At 39.7% G+C, this 18,799-nt stretch overlaps 1 protein-coding gene across 1 annotated transcript in view; it reads right to left on the bottom strand.

The window, feature by feature from the left end:
- Nucleotides 1-685: 685 nt before the first annotated feature.
- LAMA2 (laminin, alpha 2) overlaps nucleotides 686-18,799 on the bottom strand; it is a 290,790-nt gene continuing 272,676 nt past the window's right edge. The window contains exons 58-66 of the mRNA XM_009880193.1: nucleotides 18,269-18,445; nucleotides 17,379-17,589; nucleotides 12,874-12,986; nucleotides 11,195-11,384; nucleotides 8,628-8,783; nucleotides 4,751-4,904; nucleotides 4,270-4,400; nucleotides 3,435-3,657; nucleotides 686-937 (exon numbers count right to left, since the gene is read on the bottom strand). Coding sequence (XP_009878495.1) covers nucleotides 780-937; nucleotides 3,435-3,657; nucleotides 4,270-4,400; nucleotides 4,751-4,904; nucleotides 8,628-8,783; nucleotides 11,195-11,384; nucleotides 12,874-12,986; nucleotides 17,379-17,589; nucleotides 18,269-18,445 — 1,513 coding nt within the window. The 3' untranslated portion in view covers nucleotides 686-779. The remainder of the gene's footprint in view (nucleotides 938-3,434; nucleotides 3,658-4,269; nucleotides 4,401-4,750; nucleotides 4,905-8,627; nucleotides 8,784-11,194; nucleotides 11,385-12,873; nucleotides 12,987-17,378; nucleotides 17,590-18,268; nucleotides 18,446-18,799) is intronic.

Raw genomic sequence — 18,799 nt, 5'->3', positions numbered from 1 at the left:
TAGGTGATAGAACTTGGTTCTACTCTTTGCATTACAGACTACATCTCCCAACATCAAACAACATAACCTATGTTAAAATCCACTGCTGTTCAAATGGTATAGTAAGGATTTTAGGTACAACATATTTTCTTCAACAATCCCGAATAAATTGAGCAAGCAGTAGCATTGTCCTTTCCTGCACTTGGTTCTACAGCTACAGCATGACATACAATTCTGAATTTCTCAGTGAAATTTTCATGGGAAATACTATGGTCAGGACATTTTTCTAAAAGCTCTTGGGTGTGATCAAAGCAAACTTTTTTTGAAGCAAGGTAATATGCCAGTTTCTACTGAAGGACAGGGGTGTGCATGCACACAAGTGCACTTTATTTACAATGGTAAAGGAACACAAGTTTACAGGTCTACCTCACCAAAAGTTTTGGGGAGCATTTCAGTGTGCCTTCCAACTTGAGGTATTCTATGATTCTAAGTTCCCTAGAAAAGGAACACCCTGCAAAATATGTGGTCTCACTCATGAGGTGAATGATGAAACATTTCCATTTCAAGCTATAAGGAAAGAGATAGATAAAAATTATTGCTGTACTCTCTTAATGAAGGGCATGGGGGGAAAGGATTAGTTCTTGCATTCTTGGGAGGTACCTTTAAATAGCCATTTGAAAAAACTACAAACACTACTCAAATACTTGCATAAAGACATTTTATTATGAATGCAACGTATATATAGTTTTTTTTTCATCTGAAGTGTTTATATAAACAGACCCATATCAGCTGAATGACAGTTAGTTTGCAGGGCATGACAGTGGTTGAACACCCTTCAGCTCCAAAGCTTTGCTGAAGTTAATCTCTTGAGGTTTAGCAGTACCCTTGGTGAGCTTCAGAAATCGAATACATCCTTTAAAACGGATATTAGTGGTCAGACCAAACTGGGTCACACCATCTGAAGGAGAGAAAAAAAAGGCAGAAGGAATTATGTTAGTTTGAGCTGATGTTTGTTCTTTGAGTCCTGCGGGAGAACAGATATCCCCAGCAATATATTAATACGTTTTATTTGCTGTACATCTTCTTTATTCCAAAAATGACAAACATTATCAGTGAATGTGATAAATGCTTATGTTAGTGGTAACAATCCAGTCGTCTTTCCTTTTTCTGCCCTAGCATAACAGTGGCAGAATGTGAACACATTTAAAGTGCCATTGTAAACCATGTGACAGAGAGGAAATCAAGGAAAATGGCCGAATTGCAGCTTGCTACTTACAAATGGTGTATGAAGCATACATACTAGTCCTGCAGATCTCCATCTTCTCAAGCTATTTATCCACAAAATAACAGCGCAAAAAAACAGCCAAAGTGGATGCAATTCTCAACCCTAACATCATGAGAAAGCCAGTTCCTCAGTATGGACTTCAGGTGTCATTTAAGATTTTCAAGCATTCTGACTTTTTTTTTTTTTTTCTTGCTAATAGTACAGCCAGGGATTTGAATACATCTCTTACACTAAAGGAGAGAACTATTCTCGTGTGACCAGATGATGGAAGTGAGGGTTGGTTTGACTGGGAAGCTGGAAATATTTCTCTCAACTGCTTGAAATTCATGGCCCAACTTGTTTCTCAGTGTTCTTCCAAGTGAAAAAGTGGCTACAAGGATGCACTCCGATACAAATCTATGTGACTGATAAAGTAAGGCCTGCAGAAATAACTTCACACCTGTAGAGGACTGACTGGCCATAGCATTATGCTGTTTCACAGAGGATGAGGTGGTTGAATCCATCTGTCCCTCCTTGCACAGGGAAGAGTGATAGCAGGAGATGAGTAATGGCTTTTATGGGTAGCCAGAAATTTATATCCTTGCCCACGCTCTGGTGGCAAAAAGTTTCTCTGCACAGGAAATTCTCTATCAGCTAATGCTAGCTGGTTTACAACTGTTCTGCACTGTTTATGCAGCCAGGAGAAGCTTCAAGATGACTGGAAAATACAAACGCTTACTAATTTTATAAAATCCCATGATACTGTGTTTTAAATTTGTGATGAGGTATTGAGAATGTTAATCTTGGATGAGCTAGACTAGACAGCAAGAGAAGTGCGAGGTGTTTAAATGTGCATGTAATTTTATGAAATCATTTCATAACTTGCCACGTGGCTGAACTCAGGAATATCACTTCAACATGATGTAAGTGTAGGCTTGTTTTGTACAGATTGCAGTGTTACTTCCATTTGTTTCTCTTGCTATGTTCCTCTTGATATACAGTCCAGAACGAGATAGTAACTAACTCCATCTGCAGTGTTTCTTTAGTGCTAGCTCCTATGCTGTAGTCCTGATTTGTTATAAAAAGGCTGCCACAAACCTGTTTTCCTTCTGGCACAAAGTTGTTGGTCTTTGTCAATAGTCACTGTGACAGAAGTACAGCTTTCATATCTCAGCATCAAGAACATCTTTGAAAATGTTCTGAAGCTTGAGAGAGAAGGCTTTTCGGATACACTGTATCACACAGTAGAATGGGGGGAAAAAACAACTTCCAGAAAGTCATTTAGAAATTAAGAGGCATCTTGCCAGTGACCTCAGTATGCACTAGGGCAGACGCATACTGCAAACATCCTTAGCTTTTTTATTTTGCAAATAGAGAGAAACTTTACTATAAATGCAACAGAATTGACACTTCGCACACATCTTAACTGTGTTTTCAGAAAGGAAACTGCTATCAGAAAAACTTGTTGATTGTCAATGAACAGATGAATACTAGCGTTCATCATCAGCTTAGTGGAAGATGAAGCTAGCTACAGAGCTCATTCCAGTTCTGGATCCTGTTCAATTACCTCTGCATGAAGCAACTTCTCTCAAGGATTTCCAGAATAGTGAACAGCAAATTTTTTATTTTTTTTTTTTCCCTTTAAACACCACCAGACCATGAGCAAAGACATTAATCAGAAAGACATGGTGTCCTCTCACCTCTCTGTGCAAGCTGTAGTCCACATTCCTCAGGTCCTCAGGTTTTACAGGCTGATTTACACACACAGCACTCTGCCCCACCCCGGGCATACAGGCACTAGTTACATTTGAACTTTACATTCTTAAGTTAAATTTAAATTTGCCAAATGCTGTTGCAACTGAAACGTAAAATTTTCAGTTCAATGACAGCGTAATAGTTAAGAGGGAGCCCGTGTGTGTAGACAGCAGAAGGCAGAAAGTCTGCCTGCTCCTCTGTGCCAGCACCTACCTTTGAGACCGGGCAAAGGGACTTGTGAGAGTCCCTGGGTGCTGCAGAACTTCTTGTTCCGAAATGCAGCTGGGTGCAGAAACCATCATCCATGCCAACTGATACAAACTTGGACAGTTTTATCCATCACCTTTAGCATACTAGTTCTAATTGCATCTAGGGCATTACCAAGGCAGTGTTGCTAGAGCATAAGTAAAGCATCATTTGTGTATTAAATGCTCACCAGGATATCCTCCGACAAAGATGGGGTCGTTGGTGTCTGCTGAAGTCGAGGCCCTGTTTGGGCTGTTACTGTCCACCTGTCTGTCATCCACAGTCAGCTCTAAACGGTGTTTGATCTTGTTTGCAAGAACCTTGTGCCACTGTCCATCACACAAGCTGCCTGGTGCATCAGGCTCATAGATAGCAGAGAATCGGCCCGCACCATTGTCAACGTGAAACATCACCTGAAAAGCGTGACATGGGAGTCAGTTAGTTCTCAAAAAAGTTGTACAGTTCTTTCTTTTGTTTTTTTTGTTTCTTTTGTTTATTTAAAGTCAACATGCTCTGACTGCACACACTAAAGCTCTAATGTAATACCAAACTCTATGTGGATTGCTGTCCCTCTGGGACTGGGGTTATGTCACTTAGATAAACACTAGTGGAAATACGCAAAATTGTTGTATAGGTTGTCATTTTTCCATTTTTTTTTGCCTTAGGTTTGAGGTGTTTCCCAAGGTCTTTTAGTGATAAATTACTGACTGGTTTTCCAGAGTGTGAAATAAAAGATACACATGAGAAACTAGTATTATTAATGACAAAGCCTTTCCTCAAAACTGTTCATATTATCACTAATTTAAGTCCTGATGTTGCAGTTTGAGGCAACTCAAGTGTTACAGGATCTTTTAAAATATCTTTGTAAAAGTGTACGAGCCTCTTGAAGTGGCAAGCTCTGCATGAAAGGAGAGCCCTGATATTGACTGCGATACCTTGCGATTGGTGTAGTACAGTTGCATTTAAACTACCTGTGCTTCCTAAAAACGGTCTCTATAAAGGCCCAAAAATGCTTTGCTACTCACTTTTCCGTCGACTAATTCAATGCCCAGCCCATCCATTTTCTGGCTGCTGACTCCTAGGAGAACACCGTTCAGTTGTGTTGTACGGAATTCAAATTCCACGAGCAGGTCTGTTCCCACTCTGTATGCACCAACTTGGAGAGAAAAGGGGAAGCATAATAAAATGAAGAATTTAATACATTATTCCTAATAATCACACAAAGTGTGTTGCCAGTTGTGCAGGATAACTCAGCATTATTAATGCACTCCATTTCATGTGAAATCATGTAAGTAACTGTTACGGTGCTGTCCTTACCGTGAGACCTTGTTAAAAAGTAATACAGTCTATCCCTAGGCAAGATAATTAAAAATGATCAGCTAGAGTTTCAAGTATTGCTCTCACTTTGCCTCCAGTTAACAGGAGTTAGGTAGCACGGGGTGTTTTTGAAAACAGCATCTCCTCTTTCTCTGTTCTTTGCCTATGAGCAGAATTGCTGCTCATTACCTGTTTTGGCAAAGCCCGTTCCATCGAAGTAGGTTCCTTTCTGTGCCGTGACAAAGCATTTTCCAACATTGAAGCTGGAAGTTGGATTATCCAGGTCAACAGGTGATTCTGTCATTTTAAAACTTCTGATGCAGCCGTCGATGCTATAGGTGACCTGCAGTCAGTATTTCAAACAAAATGTGTAACTCTGCAAAGCAGGCTGAAATGCTCAGAATAAAGGCCTAAAGAATGTCATCAAAAAGTACATTTCCTCTGCTTCTCTGCTGGATTTATGGAGCTGAATAAAACTTGAATTTTACATGGCTAATCCTTAATATCTGATTGTAATTGGAATCTAATCTCCGTCATACTGGGGATGAATTACATTACTTTTCAGGGATGTGATCTGAGTCACATCTATTTGGGTTAATGGAGGGGACATAAAATAATATACTGCATAATGAAACATAGCAAATTACATCAGCAATGCAGGAATTTAATGGCCTATACTTTACCTTTTTAATTGACTAGGTTATGGGGTTTGCGAGTAGATGAAGATACTGGATATAGTTCTCTGGGCTGCTGGTAATTTTAGTAGGGCTTTTTTTTGCTTTTTTTTTTTTTCTCCTTTAATCACTTTACTATAGGCTTAATGTTGCATGGTAAGATAGAGCTAATGTAGGTAGACAGCTACTAAAATGAACAAAGCCCCTGTGTAAAGGTTGTTGACTGTACATAGTTCTTCACATAATAACCACATACAGGTCTGGTGACCACAGTGACAAGGGCCGCTCTGTGGGCCAGAGAGGCAGGTGGAGGTGGGGGATGTGCTCGGATGTATGGAGGCATCCGTGCACGGTAGCAAACTGCAACTCCAGTTGGGCTTCTGAACTGGGAGCATGTTACTGCCACTGTGAGGGGGTGGTATGTGCACACTTAAGCTGGTGGTGTAAGTAAGTGAGATCCCACCTGGGGCAGGAGTGAGGGGCCGCCCGGGATACACCTCGGGTTGCCCCAGGGCTCAGCTGTGTGATCAGTGCGTCCCAGTGGGACCTCTGAGAGCCACTGGCATGTCCCCCAGAGCTCTCCCTCCCTTTTCTCTCTGAGGTGTGCAGAAGCTGCATTTTGGTTCTCAGCTTTAGACAAAGGCTTTGATTTTTGACTTATAGTTAGGAAGATTTATCCCTGATACCAGTGGGAGAGAGGAAAACGATCATAGAATCATAGAATGGTTTAGGTTGGAAGGGACGTTGAAGATCATCTAGTTCCAACCCCCCTGCCATGGGCAGGGACATCTCCCACTAGACCAGGTAGCTCAAAGCCCCATCCAACCTGGCCTTGAACACCTCCAGGGACTTGCAGGGATGGAGCTTCCACAACTCTATGATAAATATGTACTTTGAGGAAGAAAAGGAAAACATATTCATAAGCAATGCAGTAGGAAGGAGGAAAATAAAAATAAGCATATAAAATACAGCATAGAAATACGTCCAAATACCAGAAAGGAGAAAGGCACACCTGCAGAAAGTCTTGACTCTGCACGCTACCTCCTCTAACAATATCCCGAATAGTAACTTGAAAGAATTTCCAAAGAATTTCTTTCCTTGTAAATCAAAGCTAAATGTACTGTGGAATTTTAGAGCTTATTACTGATAAATACACCTGAACAAAATTTTCATGAGAACTTGAGCAGTATCAGTGAATAAATTCAGTTCTAAGCTGAGCAATGCTTTCTGTCAGATTCTTCATAAATAGACCTTTTTCTGATTTCTAAGTGAAAGTCATCTCCAGATCAACAAGTTTTGTTACCAAAAAAAGAAAAAATGCCACAAAAGAAAACAAATCTTGCCATCTTCACTGTGAGAATAAATCATAGCAACGCAGGATTTGCAGACAACTCAATAACATTCTCTAACTTTAACATTTCACTTTCCCTGTGGAAAAGCAAATCTGTTAATACTTTAGCATGGTAATTGGCAATATAACATCTTGTGCAGAAAGCAGAGTTTAGAGTGCTTAAAATGTGACATCTGCTGAAGCCAAACAAGCAGCTATCAGTCTTCTGCACTGAATGGAAAGCCATATAACCTATGGTTACGTATTAGATTAGTGTCTGAAAAGGTTGATGTGTGTTTAGCAGAAAGCCCTAACTAAGATAATACCTGCTTTCAACTTCCTTTGCTTCAGAGCCTTTACATGAACGCTACAGCGCAATGCTCCATTAATACATCTTGTGGTGTATTTTTCTGAGAATGACTGAAAGGCAAGCACTGGTTTTTACCTTCTGTGAATGACATTCGAAGTTACAGCTTCATTTAAATCCCAAAGCACATAAGACTGTCAGGATCTGACATGGCTGTTATTGCCCGACTGAGCGATTCATCTGTACGGGTTTCCTCCATTACTTCTGACAAGGAGCAGTAGGTAAGGATTTAGTATTATCTTTCTCCTTAGATTAATATTTGTAAATTGCAGACGTGTTTCAAAGAGCATAATTTGATAGTATTAGGAATTATATTTTGTGGATAGTTAGGTACAGCTTTTGTTTTTCAGTGCCTCAGATCTGGCTTGGTAAATCCAAATGATCAGTAGATTTGCCTCAATTCGGGCTTTCTGCACAATCCAAAATATGCTAAGAAATATGACCTTATAGATCAGTTTTCTTTATGAAATACAACTGTGAGATTTAGAGTGGTTACTCTTCCCCTTCATTCCCCATTTTGAGTTATTATAGTGATTTGTTTAAGAAGGATCTAGGAATTCATTTTCTGTAATTACTTTGTCCACCCCAACTGGTAGACTCTTGCCTGTCTATAGATTAGTATTTGCCATTCCATTATCATCTTACTGCAATGGTGTTTACTCATGTACAGTTTCTTTAAGACTCTGCTTTGTTTCCTTGCATAAATCTGTACTTTTGCCTCCTCTTTACTGATTCTATATAAGCACCCAGAATGAGCCTAAACCTAGCAGCTACCGACATTCTGGTTATTTGTCCACGTTATGCTGCACTATATGCTTAATTTGCTGTTTTCTATAAGTAAATTCACTCAAGTTCTGGTTTCTGCTTTGAAGGGCCTCTCTGCAGAGAGAGAAAAATAATGCAGGGAAGAGTTTTTCTTTAATTCTGATACGGGCATATCTTGGGGGGTGGGAGGGCAGCAGGAAAGTGAGGTGACTGACGTGGAGTTGTGTGGATAGATGCAATAAATGGCCTGGGTGAGGGAATAAAGTGTTCGTCGTTAATTCTACAAAGTTTAGGCCAAAATGATATTCACCTCTCTGGGCTGTCTGTTTGCGAGGGTATCTTTTGTGTCAGGATGGAAGTTGGGCATTTAGACTGAAACAGTGACAAATTGATATATGCACACGTGATTTGGAAACAGAAAGAGGACAACTGAGTTTTCATGGCCTTACTTCAAAATACATTCTCTCCTAGTTTAGTAATAACAACACAAACCCAATTACTAGAGTAAGCAGCTGCACTACTGGGTACTTTGTCCGGGGTAATTTTGGCTTCTACTGCTTCTCTTAGGAGACGCTTTCACTGTTCATTAGCACTTAATAGCTAGATGAATTACAGCCAAGAGAAAGGGCAAGTAGTATTCAGGACCTTAAACTGTAGCTGTGCAATGATCCAAGCAGATACAAGTGTAAGGATCTTTCTGCTTTTCCGTAACAGTAACTAACTCTGCTATTTCTAGTTCTTTTCATTAACTGGGTTCTGAGTCAGACCTTTCCACTGAAAGAATGTAGTGTACCTCCAGTAACGTTCATTTTGTCAATATTCTTGAGCAGTCTTGGGGAAAAGCAAAACAAAACAACGCAAAACTGGGAAGACATTGGTAACAATCAAGACATACTTAAGAATTTCAGGGTAACAATTAAACTTGCTTACCGGACCAATTCTTCTGGTTGTGTAGTTAATGGGCAATCCTCCAACATACAGCATTCCTACAACATCCAATATATCGGCCTTCTTGGGGCTTACAGTTCTGTTTGAAACATCATCTACTATAAGGTTTCCTTCTTGTTTGGTTCGAGTGACTTTTATCTAAAAAGACACACAAATGCAATACAATTACACATACTTTTCTGACAACAAGGCGCTTCCAGACTGTAACTAGCCTTACAGTCCAAAATATATAACAATATGGGAGAAAGTAGCAGGAGTGGTTAACAGAAGTACTGTACTGTGGATGATGTTTATGGAACAGAGCTCCTGTGCAAGGTTTTGTGCAAACACGTGTCTGCCTTTTAATTATCTCTAGGTCAGGAGGCACCATGAATATTATTTTCAGAATTACTGAAAGGACTTGAGGTTTCTTTAAAAAGATTAATTGTCACTATCATAAGCATGCCACAATACTGTTTCTCCTGGAATCAGATAGCAATTTTAAGTACAGGGAATAGCAAATGCTGAATGCTAATGGCACTGGTGGCAAATCTTTATTGCAGCACATGTTTGCAGACAATATTGAGATTATAATTCCACTAGTTTGGACGTGCCTCAGATCGTAGTTCATGCTAGAGTAAACATAATACCGACTATGTTCTGGTGGTGTTATGGCTTCTGTTCAGACAAATGAGCTGTGAATCGCATGGAGGAAGTGCAATTGCTGAAGAGTTGAGGAAATTCTACCTCAACAACCATGGGCCAATTTCTTTCCAAAGGTTTATACTGAAATCTCTACAAATCAGTATAATAACGGTTCTGTATAAAAAAGGAATAACTGTAAAATGCAACGTGCGCATTGGCAGATTTCTAAACAGCACAGTGGTCATCTCACCAGAGTAGCACAGAGAGAGAAACAGCATTTTTCTTTGGCTTTTCTTTAACATGGCTGATCCTGCTTCAGTGCGACAGCACATCTGTCATGCAGTGGGAATGACTGAACACTGACAAGGGGTGGCCTGCAGGTGAGGGACCAAACTTGGTGTTTATAGACAGCCGTAAATTTGAGATGGACAGTTACACCCTGGGCAGGAGGAGGATTTGGTGAGGGAGACAGGAGCTGGGAACAGTCTCACAGAGGACCTAAAGAGATAGCAGCAGCATGATGTGGCTTCTGCCTGATGGACACGTTTCCACCTAAACCATTTCAAATGGAGAAAAGGTTCTCACCAAAAGGATTATTTTAAGGAGAACCCCTTGCTTTCTTGAAAACAGATTGTGGTCTTTTATTAAAGCGGTCGCCCTTTTTCCCCTCCCAAAATGGACTTCATCATGCTTTTTGGGAACTGTGACTTCGTATTTTGTCTCCATTCTCTCCTACAAAAATGGGACCTATAACAAGGGTCCCTCTCTCGCAGAGTGCCAAGCTGCACACCCAAAGAGCACAGTCTTGCATTAAAAATATATGCTTCAGTTTGTGCTCTCAGAATATAAAGAAAATGGCAAAAAGAGAAAAAAATTATCTTTGTTCTGTATCTACAGTGTCCAGCAGAAAGGGGCCCTGGTCCACTGCCAGTGCTCCTAGGTATTCTGTAAAACAGATAAACATTACTACAACTTTATTTTTTCCCCTCATGAAATTTTGAGCATTTGCTATCATCAAAAAGTTCATGAATAAAAATCCAGTGAAAATGAAATTCCTGTGGAACAGGTTGGGAATGAAGCAAGGAGGGACTAAGGATGACTCCAAAGAGGGTGTGGTAAGAGCAATTCAAGCATAACAGAAAATTCAATTAGATTTTTTTCTCATTTGGTGATAGAGATGTGGATGGTGACTGCACAAAATGTAATGCCTCTTACAGCATATTAACTTGAATACGTAGTTACATGTGTTCTTTTCTTCTGTATCTTTATTGGTGCCTTCAAGCATGTTACCTAATGAATATACTGTGTGTCTGTTGTCCTTGGCCTAGTAAATACTAAACTTCATAGTTGTGATATTATTCCTTCACTTACCACCTAGAAGCCACAGGCATTGTATATAGATGCTTCCTCTCATAAAATCACAGAAAGGGCTGCCAAGTACATCCATGAATATCACATTTTTTCCCTAATGAATTGAATTAATAATGCACAAAAGATTTACTTAAGTTCTTTTTTTTCTCTTTTCTTTGTTGTCAGCATTATGGCTGAACAGTGATATTATTAAAAAAGAAACAACTGGCTTTAATGATGTACTCAATCATGATGAGCTGATACTCACCTGAGCCCTATTAGGCAAGATGGAACATTTTCTGCAGTTCCTTACCATACATGGGACATATTCTAAATGTGTCCAGAAATATGTGTTTCCTGAAGAACAACTTTCAAAGATCAGCACTAACTTTTTTGTTAGTAGAATATGTACCATGTACTCAACAGTGCATCTGAAAGCACAAATTTTGTGGACTACAGAAATGCTGAATTGTAAGGTTTAACTTGTACAGACTACATTTTGCAAATATTTTAAGGCAAAACAAGGCTTGCTTTTAGCATTGCAGAGAAAAATTTCGCATTAGTGACTATAATACCTTGTGCCACTGGCCATCATTTATTTTGTTGGAAATCATTGTGTTGGTGTCTCCACTCCCCAGATCATAGCTGAAGTAAGGCAGTCCGTTTTTTAGGTGAACCGTAGCAAAATCAGCATGGTTGATGCGGGCCATATAAAACATCAAGCCAGAATCAGCTGTTGTTCGGACTTCAAATTCAATTGTAAGTCTGAAAATCAAACAAACAGGAAAACAGAAACAAAGGAAAAGATAGAGTCAGACAGTAGACAAATTTGTCTGCTTTACCTCTTTGTGTTCCTCTAACAAAAGTTTACATTTAGTGGTCCATTTTCCTTGTCCATCAGGGTTCAAGAAAAACAATTTGGTTATACACAAATTTTATTTCACACATATCTGATCCCTCACATGTGAGTTGTTCATTAGTCCCTTTGCTGTGGAAACAAAAAAGTGCAACCTTGGCATAGAATTTCAAGATATAATTCTCAGCTGCAGCTGTAGTTGCTAGAAAATCCCAGCGCTTGTAAAATTCCAGTGGTGTTATCTGTCATCCACACACATAATGCTCACAAAGAGGAGCGAGCTGTAGTGACAGCTGGCAGATGTTGAGTTTCTAATGAGTTGTATTGCCTGAAGACAGGTTGCAAAACTTTTAAAGATGCAGAAAGAAGAGTTTACAATCGGGATATAAAACACTTATTCTGAGTTCTCCCAACTGAAAATGGGATTGTGTCTTATCGGGGGTCTGCTATCTTGTGAAAATCACTGACTCCTTGGACCAAACGGTAATGCCAAAAACCTCTCCTACAGCAAAAAACCTGGCAAGAAATTATTTAGATTTTCTAGATGCTAAGGTTCTACTGGAAGGACATCGCTAACCTAGCCCAAGAGGAGCTACAAAATCAATACTTGAAAGTAGTTGATAGTAGAAACGTGAAAAATCTTTGCACGAAAATGATCAAGCCAGGATTCTTATTTGAAAAGAAGACAGGCAAGACTGTAGGATTACCTATTTCTTTTAATTAATTTCCTAGTTTTTGAAAATTAGCATATGGGAAAATACGCAGTACAGCATCTTTATAGGTAAAGATAAGTGTGAGACTGATGGACTTGTAAACTACAAGGCAGCAATAATGTTTAGTGGTGTGACATGGCATATTTGTTAATGATCATGTGCCTTCAGAGCAAAAATGAACTATTAAGAAGTTATAACTTCACAAATCCATTGTATATGAACATGTATATGTATATATTGTCATACTTTGGGCGTGCAACGTCATTTTGCCTGTTTACTGTGCAAGCTTCACCTTAACTGTTGAAGGAAGCAGGGAAAAAAGGTTTGCTCATTACAAGAAATTATCAAGTTACTAAACCAAGAAACTTTCTTCCAGAAAAGCAACCTATGAACCCAGTTGCATTCTTCTGTTTGTTTTTCTGCAAATTCATCTGGGATCTGTGTGCGCCCAAACCTTTACAAAGAGGTAAACTGCTTTTGTGAGAGCTACTAAGGTGGGCACTTCATTGCTGAGATTTCATGCTTTAATGCTTTTTATGCTTGCTTAATGAAATGAATTAGCCACGGGACGTGATCTTTTTCAGATTATGCCCATAATTTTGGGAGATGCGACTGAGAATATTAGAAGGGGCATTTTATTTTGACATTATTCCATCAAAACTCATTGCTGAAATAATCAACGTACCTGTTTTTCACTTTGGTGTCATCAAATGCAACTGCAATGTGGCTGTTCCTTGAAAGACCAAATTGCTTGCCACCTTCCAAAATGGCTGGTTCTGTGTCAGCAGCACATGAGTCCTGCAAAACATACAGCAATCATGCAAACTTCATATTTTGTATCTATCTCAGCTGCGCACATGCTGGAAGTCTTCCAAGTGCTCAGTAGTTAGAATATTCCACCTAGTCTAGACACTGGTCCTGCAGTTTTCCAGCACGTGTTGATGTCTCATCACACCAGCTAAAGTTATAAACCAGTATGACAGGAACTTGATGTAAAGGCAGAGCTCATTAAGCTGGTTGTAAAAGCAAATAAAAGTACTATATGAACATTGCTGCTTTCATGCCACCAGTGGACATTTGCAAGAGTCTTAAGTGATTTCCAGGCAGCTCACTGTACTCTTAGCTCACATAACTGAGTTTTACACAGTAGGATGCTCTCTTACGGAAACGAAGCAAGACTTAAGTTTTAAAGAGATGCTTTGCTGTCAACTTGAAATCTTGTCACCTTAAAAATTATGAGTTAAACGTAGTTTCAGACCCTGCACCTGTCAACGAGTCCCCCATTTTACTTCTTTATATTGTTTTACGGTTGTATTTTTTTTAATGTGCTGTTGTTTCCCCTGGTGCTGTTGAAAGGCCCCCATAAACAACAAGGGAAGCCCATCAACTGATGTATAGAATTAACAACTGTTAAAGTCCCTGAGTTGTCTAATGCAGACACATTACCCAGGAAGTAAAGAAAGAAACCCCTCCCTGTCTGTTCCACTTCTATTAATCTTAAAGTGGTGCAACAATGGAAGGTAAAATATCTTCTGCCCAGCGTAACTTTCTCTTTTTAATGTCACCAGATCTTTTAATCTCTAGCCCTAAAGCTCTTGTACAGGGGTGTCTGGGGCAATGAGAGACCACGGTAATTACCAGCTCCTACTCATGTCTAGCTTTTGTCTCCCACTGAGAGTATTGTGGAGAAACTACTCAAAGGATCTAACACAACACAATAACAGGACAATACCGCTGGGAAAAAAAACCAAACTTTGATAGCTGCCAGCTCTGTTTTTAAGCACTGTAGCTGATATAATTTTGGATTTGTGACAGCCTCTTATTTGAGCCCTGACTCAGCAAGGACCTGCAAAGCACAAGGTGTGGTGCTCTGCTGACAACGAGCCCTTTCTGTGCAACATTTTGAAAGTGACTCATCAGGCACTGAGATTCCAGCCACAAAGAAGAAATCTCTTTCCCCCTCTCACTGTTCTTCAGTAGCGTTATATTGTTTTGCCTTCACATGTCACAAAATATCTTCACAACAGTATAGAGGACTTGTAAAAATTAGTTTTCCACAATGAATGCTCTGGTTTGAATATGACAGGATAGAACACCATGCATTACGACGAGTACACACCAATCTGCAATGGAGGGAAAAAATGGGGAAAACTCAACAGACCAAACAAAGCCATGAATGTGTGATAGCAGTCTTCCAGTGATCATCAAATAGAAAAAAAAGTCATATTCCCATAATGCTGGGTAAAGTTTCTAATTCTTTTAAGCTTTACAGGTTTGTCTAGAAGCTTAACAACTATCTTAATAACAATACTGTGTATATGATACTTTCAATAGCATTTCACTTGCTAAAATTTGAAGAAAAGGACTAACCATGGTACTGGAACTACATTAAAAGAATTAGAAAATACACTAACACACACTTTTCTGTGGCACACTTTTACATATTACATGGTAAAAGGACATATTCTGACAGTAAATGGAATCCTAGGCTGGTTTGTTAGTAAAGTGTCTGGCCCTAACACTTTAGCTGCTCTCCAGCATCAGCAAATATTGCAGTTTTTCTTCACCCCGGGCAGAGGACTGTAAGGAAGGGCAAGGAGTAGGGGAGAGTGCCAAACACACTGGTGATGGTTTGAATCATAGCAAGCATACACCGATTATTTCCTGATAAATACCTATCAATAATAGTGAACGTTCATTAGGTTGATGTGGAAATGTCAGTTAAAGGAAAAACAGTCAAGAGGGCACACTTAAATAACTTTGAGGTTTTATTCACAAGCCTGTCTCTGCTTTCACTTTACCTAAGGAGAGCCAGCTTTACAGCCTTCGCAAGACTGTGAACTAGGCATGGATTATATGCCTATATTAAAATACCCCAGCTTTGTTTTTTCTGTAATGGCCTTAAGGTGTCCTAGGTTTAAACCTGGCTGCTTAATAATCTCCTACATTACCTGAGAGCCTCAAGACTGAACTTTTCAGCTGCACTTTACTTGAGTCTTATCAGATGTCAGGGACTTGACTGGTAGGTCAAGAAGCTAAGTGTGTATCACAGTGGAAATGAAGAACAGAAAAGCACACGGGTGGACTGTCACACATTCTCTTCAAACAATGCTGTATTAGCAATCACAAAGAAAGTAATTAGGGGGAAAAGGGAGCACCACTGAAACAGTCCCCACAGCTCATCGAATAGTGTTAAAAAAACAATGAAGTAATGCATGGAGAAATGGTGGAAGATACCGTCATGGAGTCAAATGCAGAAGTAATGCTGGCGCTCTTCATTTCAGTGGCAAGCGAATCCTGAGAAGCGGTGAATAACATGAAGCAGAAGCAGCAGTTACCCAATGTTGAGAAACATTTTGGCATCCGTAGCAAGCAGCAGCAGCAGACTGGTGACCAGTGTATTTCCCAACTGTCCTACTTCCAGCTCTTGTCTTGCCTTTAGTAGGCGTTTTTTCACTTGGGATTAAACTCCCCCTGCCCCTTTACATGCCGATGGATAATAGAGATAAAAAGGTCCTACAAGGACTTAAAGAGAATAGGTAATTTATTTAAGCCTCCTATGTGGAAACAGGTTTTTTTCTGCTGTGTATTTTCCATATGCCGTCCTTCTACACTGAGCTTCTGTAAAATTAACTGTCATATGAGTGCTGTCTCATTATTAAACTGTAGTTACTTATTTTGTTGCAACATTCCCCAGAAAACTACTTTGGAGAACTTGCTTAGATGAATGTAAAAACTACCCAAGCGCTTGCCTTATTTAAAACACTTTCAAGTCTTCAGAATACTACAGCCTTTTCATTTTTTTCCAAGAGAGAAAGTGGAGTAATGGTGTTTTATCTAGATTTTTATTTGGAACCCCTGTTTCAAGTTGTCATGGCTCTAGATATGTGATATACAAAACTCACCTTCTTACAATGGGACTAGTTTCTGGTATTGAACAGTAGATCTATTTCTCTCAATTTTGCTATTTAAAAGTCAGTACTTAGAGTAAGTGTGCACTTGCTCTCTCATGCGCTTCTCTGTTTTTTTATTTTGTTTATAATGCTTGATTAAGGGATATTATGACTGCACTCTTTCACAACAGTAAGCATTAAACTGGATAACCCTTTTTACCTTGCTGTTGCCTGGTTCCTTATCTCTCTATGGTAGCCTTACTATACTTCAAATTTGCTTACTTTCAACTCCAAACAGAAAGATGCATCAGAGCCCTTGTGTTACAACTACTCCACCTTGTGGGAATGAATCAAAAATGCTGCCCTAGAGCATTAAAAGGCTGATACATATTACTCTGGGGCTACGGGCAGGGTAATACCTAAGATGGAGCTTGCCTGTCTTGAACTCCAGGCTCCCATTTCCAGGTACACATTTCCACACACACTGTTTGGAAACCTCACTTGTACTGAACTATATCCTGCATAAACCTGTGGGTTGTATGCAAGTGTAACAAAATACAAAGGAGTTCCCCCCCTCAAGAATATCTTCCAATGGATATATTATTCAGTTTAATATTCAGATATCTAAACATACATTTTTCTGGTCAGTAAAATGTTGCTTCAACTTATAAAACTGCTACATTTGTGACAGAAGAAGTTTCTTCTTAAATTTCACTGTATAAGACTGCTTGTCGCTATCTAGCTATTTAAGATTTCTGGCAACAACAGTTGAGCTCAATTTATCAGTGTCTGAGGTTTCAGTTAAGTTTGTAAGTCTCCTGTCTGAAGTTATAAAATAACAGTGGAGGAATTGCCATATCAAACAGACATTTGATCTACCTCTTTCTGCATCCTGTCACTGACATGGCTGTTATGTCCTTCAGAGAACAGCACAAGAAATAGCATAATGACATGGATTTCCCATAGGAAAATTTCCCTTCCAACCCTGATCAGATATTGCTTGGCTTACATCCTGCAGTGCAATGGTTTAGGGGTAAGCATGCAAGACAAAGGGAATTCTACTGCTATACTGTTCTTTAAATTACCGTTGTGATAATCTAAGCAAATGACATCAACCAGTTTTCCATTATCCACAGGTTTTACTGACCTGCAACAAGGTGTTCCCTTTACCATATCATACTGAACTATCACTATTTTTGTGGCAAATTACTTCATTGTTCTTGATGGCTAGCTTTCTAATTTTGCCTTGGAAGAGAAATTTTCAAACTTTACTTGAGTGATCTACACTTACAAGTGCTGAAGGCAGAGATGGTGCTGGAGGTGGAGGGGAAGCAGGAGTCATCCTTGGTCTTTCTTTCTCCCCGTTAGTGTCTGCTTCAGGTTGGATCAGAACTGTTTCATGGATTGGTTTATCTTCATCCTCAGGTGGCCTAACCTCTGGTTCTAGAGAGGGACACCGGCCAATATCTGCATTTTCAAAGGACACGGGTTGAGCAAAGTCCATGGGGCTGAGAACACATAAAGAAATTGATGTCTGTTATTAGTTTTTCTGCCTTTTTACCACCCATATAAAAAGAATAGCTATATGCTGCAGTGTAATTCTACTCCACAGGACACAAGAGCCAGGATTCATCCCATATATTTTAGGTACAAAGTGGGACACTTAAATTAGCCATGATGATTGCCATTGGCCTTCCTTCCTACCGTCAGTGCAGAGAGTCAGGCATACTCTTAGTCAAGCTTTACCAGCCTAGGCAGGATGAATCGCATTGCAGAGAAGTCCTCTCTGGTGTACACTGAATGTGGGGTGATGAGATCCTAATGGAGGTACTTTGGTTATGTGAAAAAAAGACTTAGATGGGAACTTCCTATAGAGGTTGTACTTTATTCACCAGTAGAGATAAATACCTATCACTGAGGCAACTCTTATTGCAGCATTACTGTTGAATTGCTCTGATTTACGGATAAATAGACAGGTGTTACCTTGTCTGTAAAACAGTTAGTTAATTGTATAGCCTACGGAGTGTATACTGTAGACAAAAAAAGGAAGGGCATATTAAGAAAACAGACCATATTCTAGGGCTTGCTGTTTGTATGCTTCCTTGCAACAGTGAAGTTTCTTTTGGCAGCCAAGGTAGTTAACCAGACCTCATGAATTGGACATTTGTTGGCATCAGTGAGACTTACGTGGCATTAATGACAAGATTCCATATACAGCCCTCAAATGGCGGTATGTTTCTGAGAGGTGCAGTCTGAAACTGAGAAGAGGTACCCCCGACAAAGAGTTTCTTAACAGAGATGGGCTGGTCTGTTGGCAATCTCTGAGTCTGGCCTTTGTCTTCATCTACTTGAACAGTGAACATCCTGTGAAAAAGATTTGAAGGCAAAGAAATATATATTTTACTCTGGTTATTGCTCATATTGAAATCACCACTTTGCAGGCCCCGTTTACTTGTACACCAGCTATAACACCGAGCCACCCAAATTACGTAATTAGCAGCTCACATTAAATACATATTAACCACTAGAAGGTTTTCAGCTACTGCTAAGCTTCCTTAGTAGTTCTCTGACAGAGCTTGGCAAAGCCACGCTGCAGAGAGGCGATAATATCAGTTATTGTATGTATAGAAAGAAGTGGCTTGTGGTGTGGAAACTCTGACCTGGTGCTTCCAGGTAGAGCCTGGGGTGAGCCTGCTCTACTGGGATGGTAGGTACAAT

Source organism: Charadrius vociferus, unplaced genomic scaffold, assembly GCF_000708025.1.
Source record: "Charadrius vociferus isolate BGI_N301 unplaced genomic scaffold, ASM70802v2 scaffold82, whole genome shotgun sequence".
Classification (NCBI taxonomy): Eukaryota; Metazoa; Chordata; class Aves; order Charadriiformes; family Charadriidae; genus Charadrius; species Charadrius vociferus.
The sequence above is the reverse complement of the archived record's forward strand: the minus strand, read 5'-3'. Positions and strand labels throughout refer to the sequence as shown.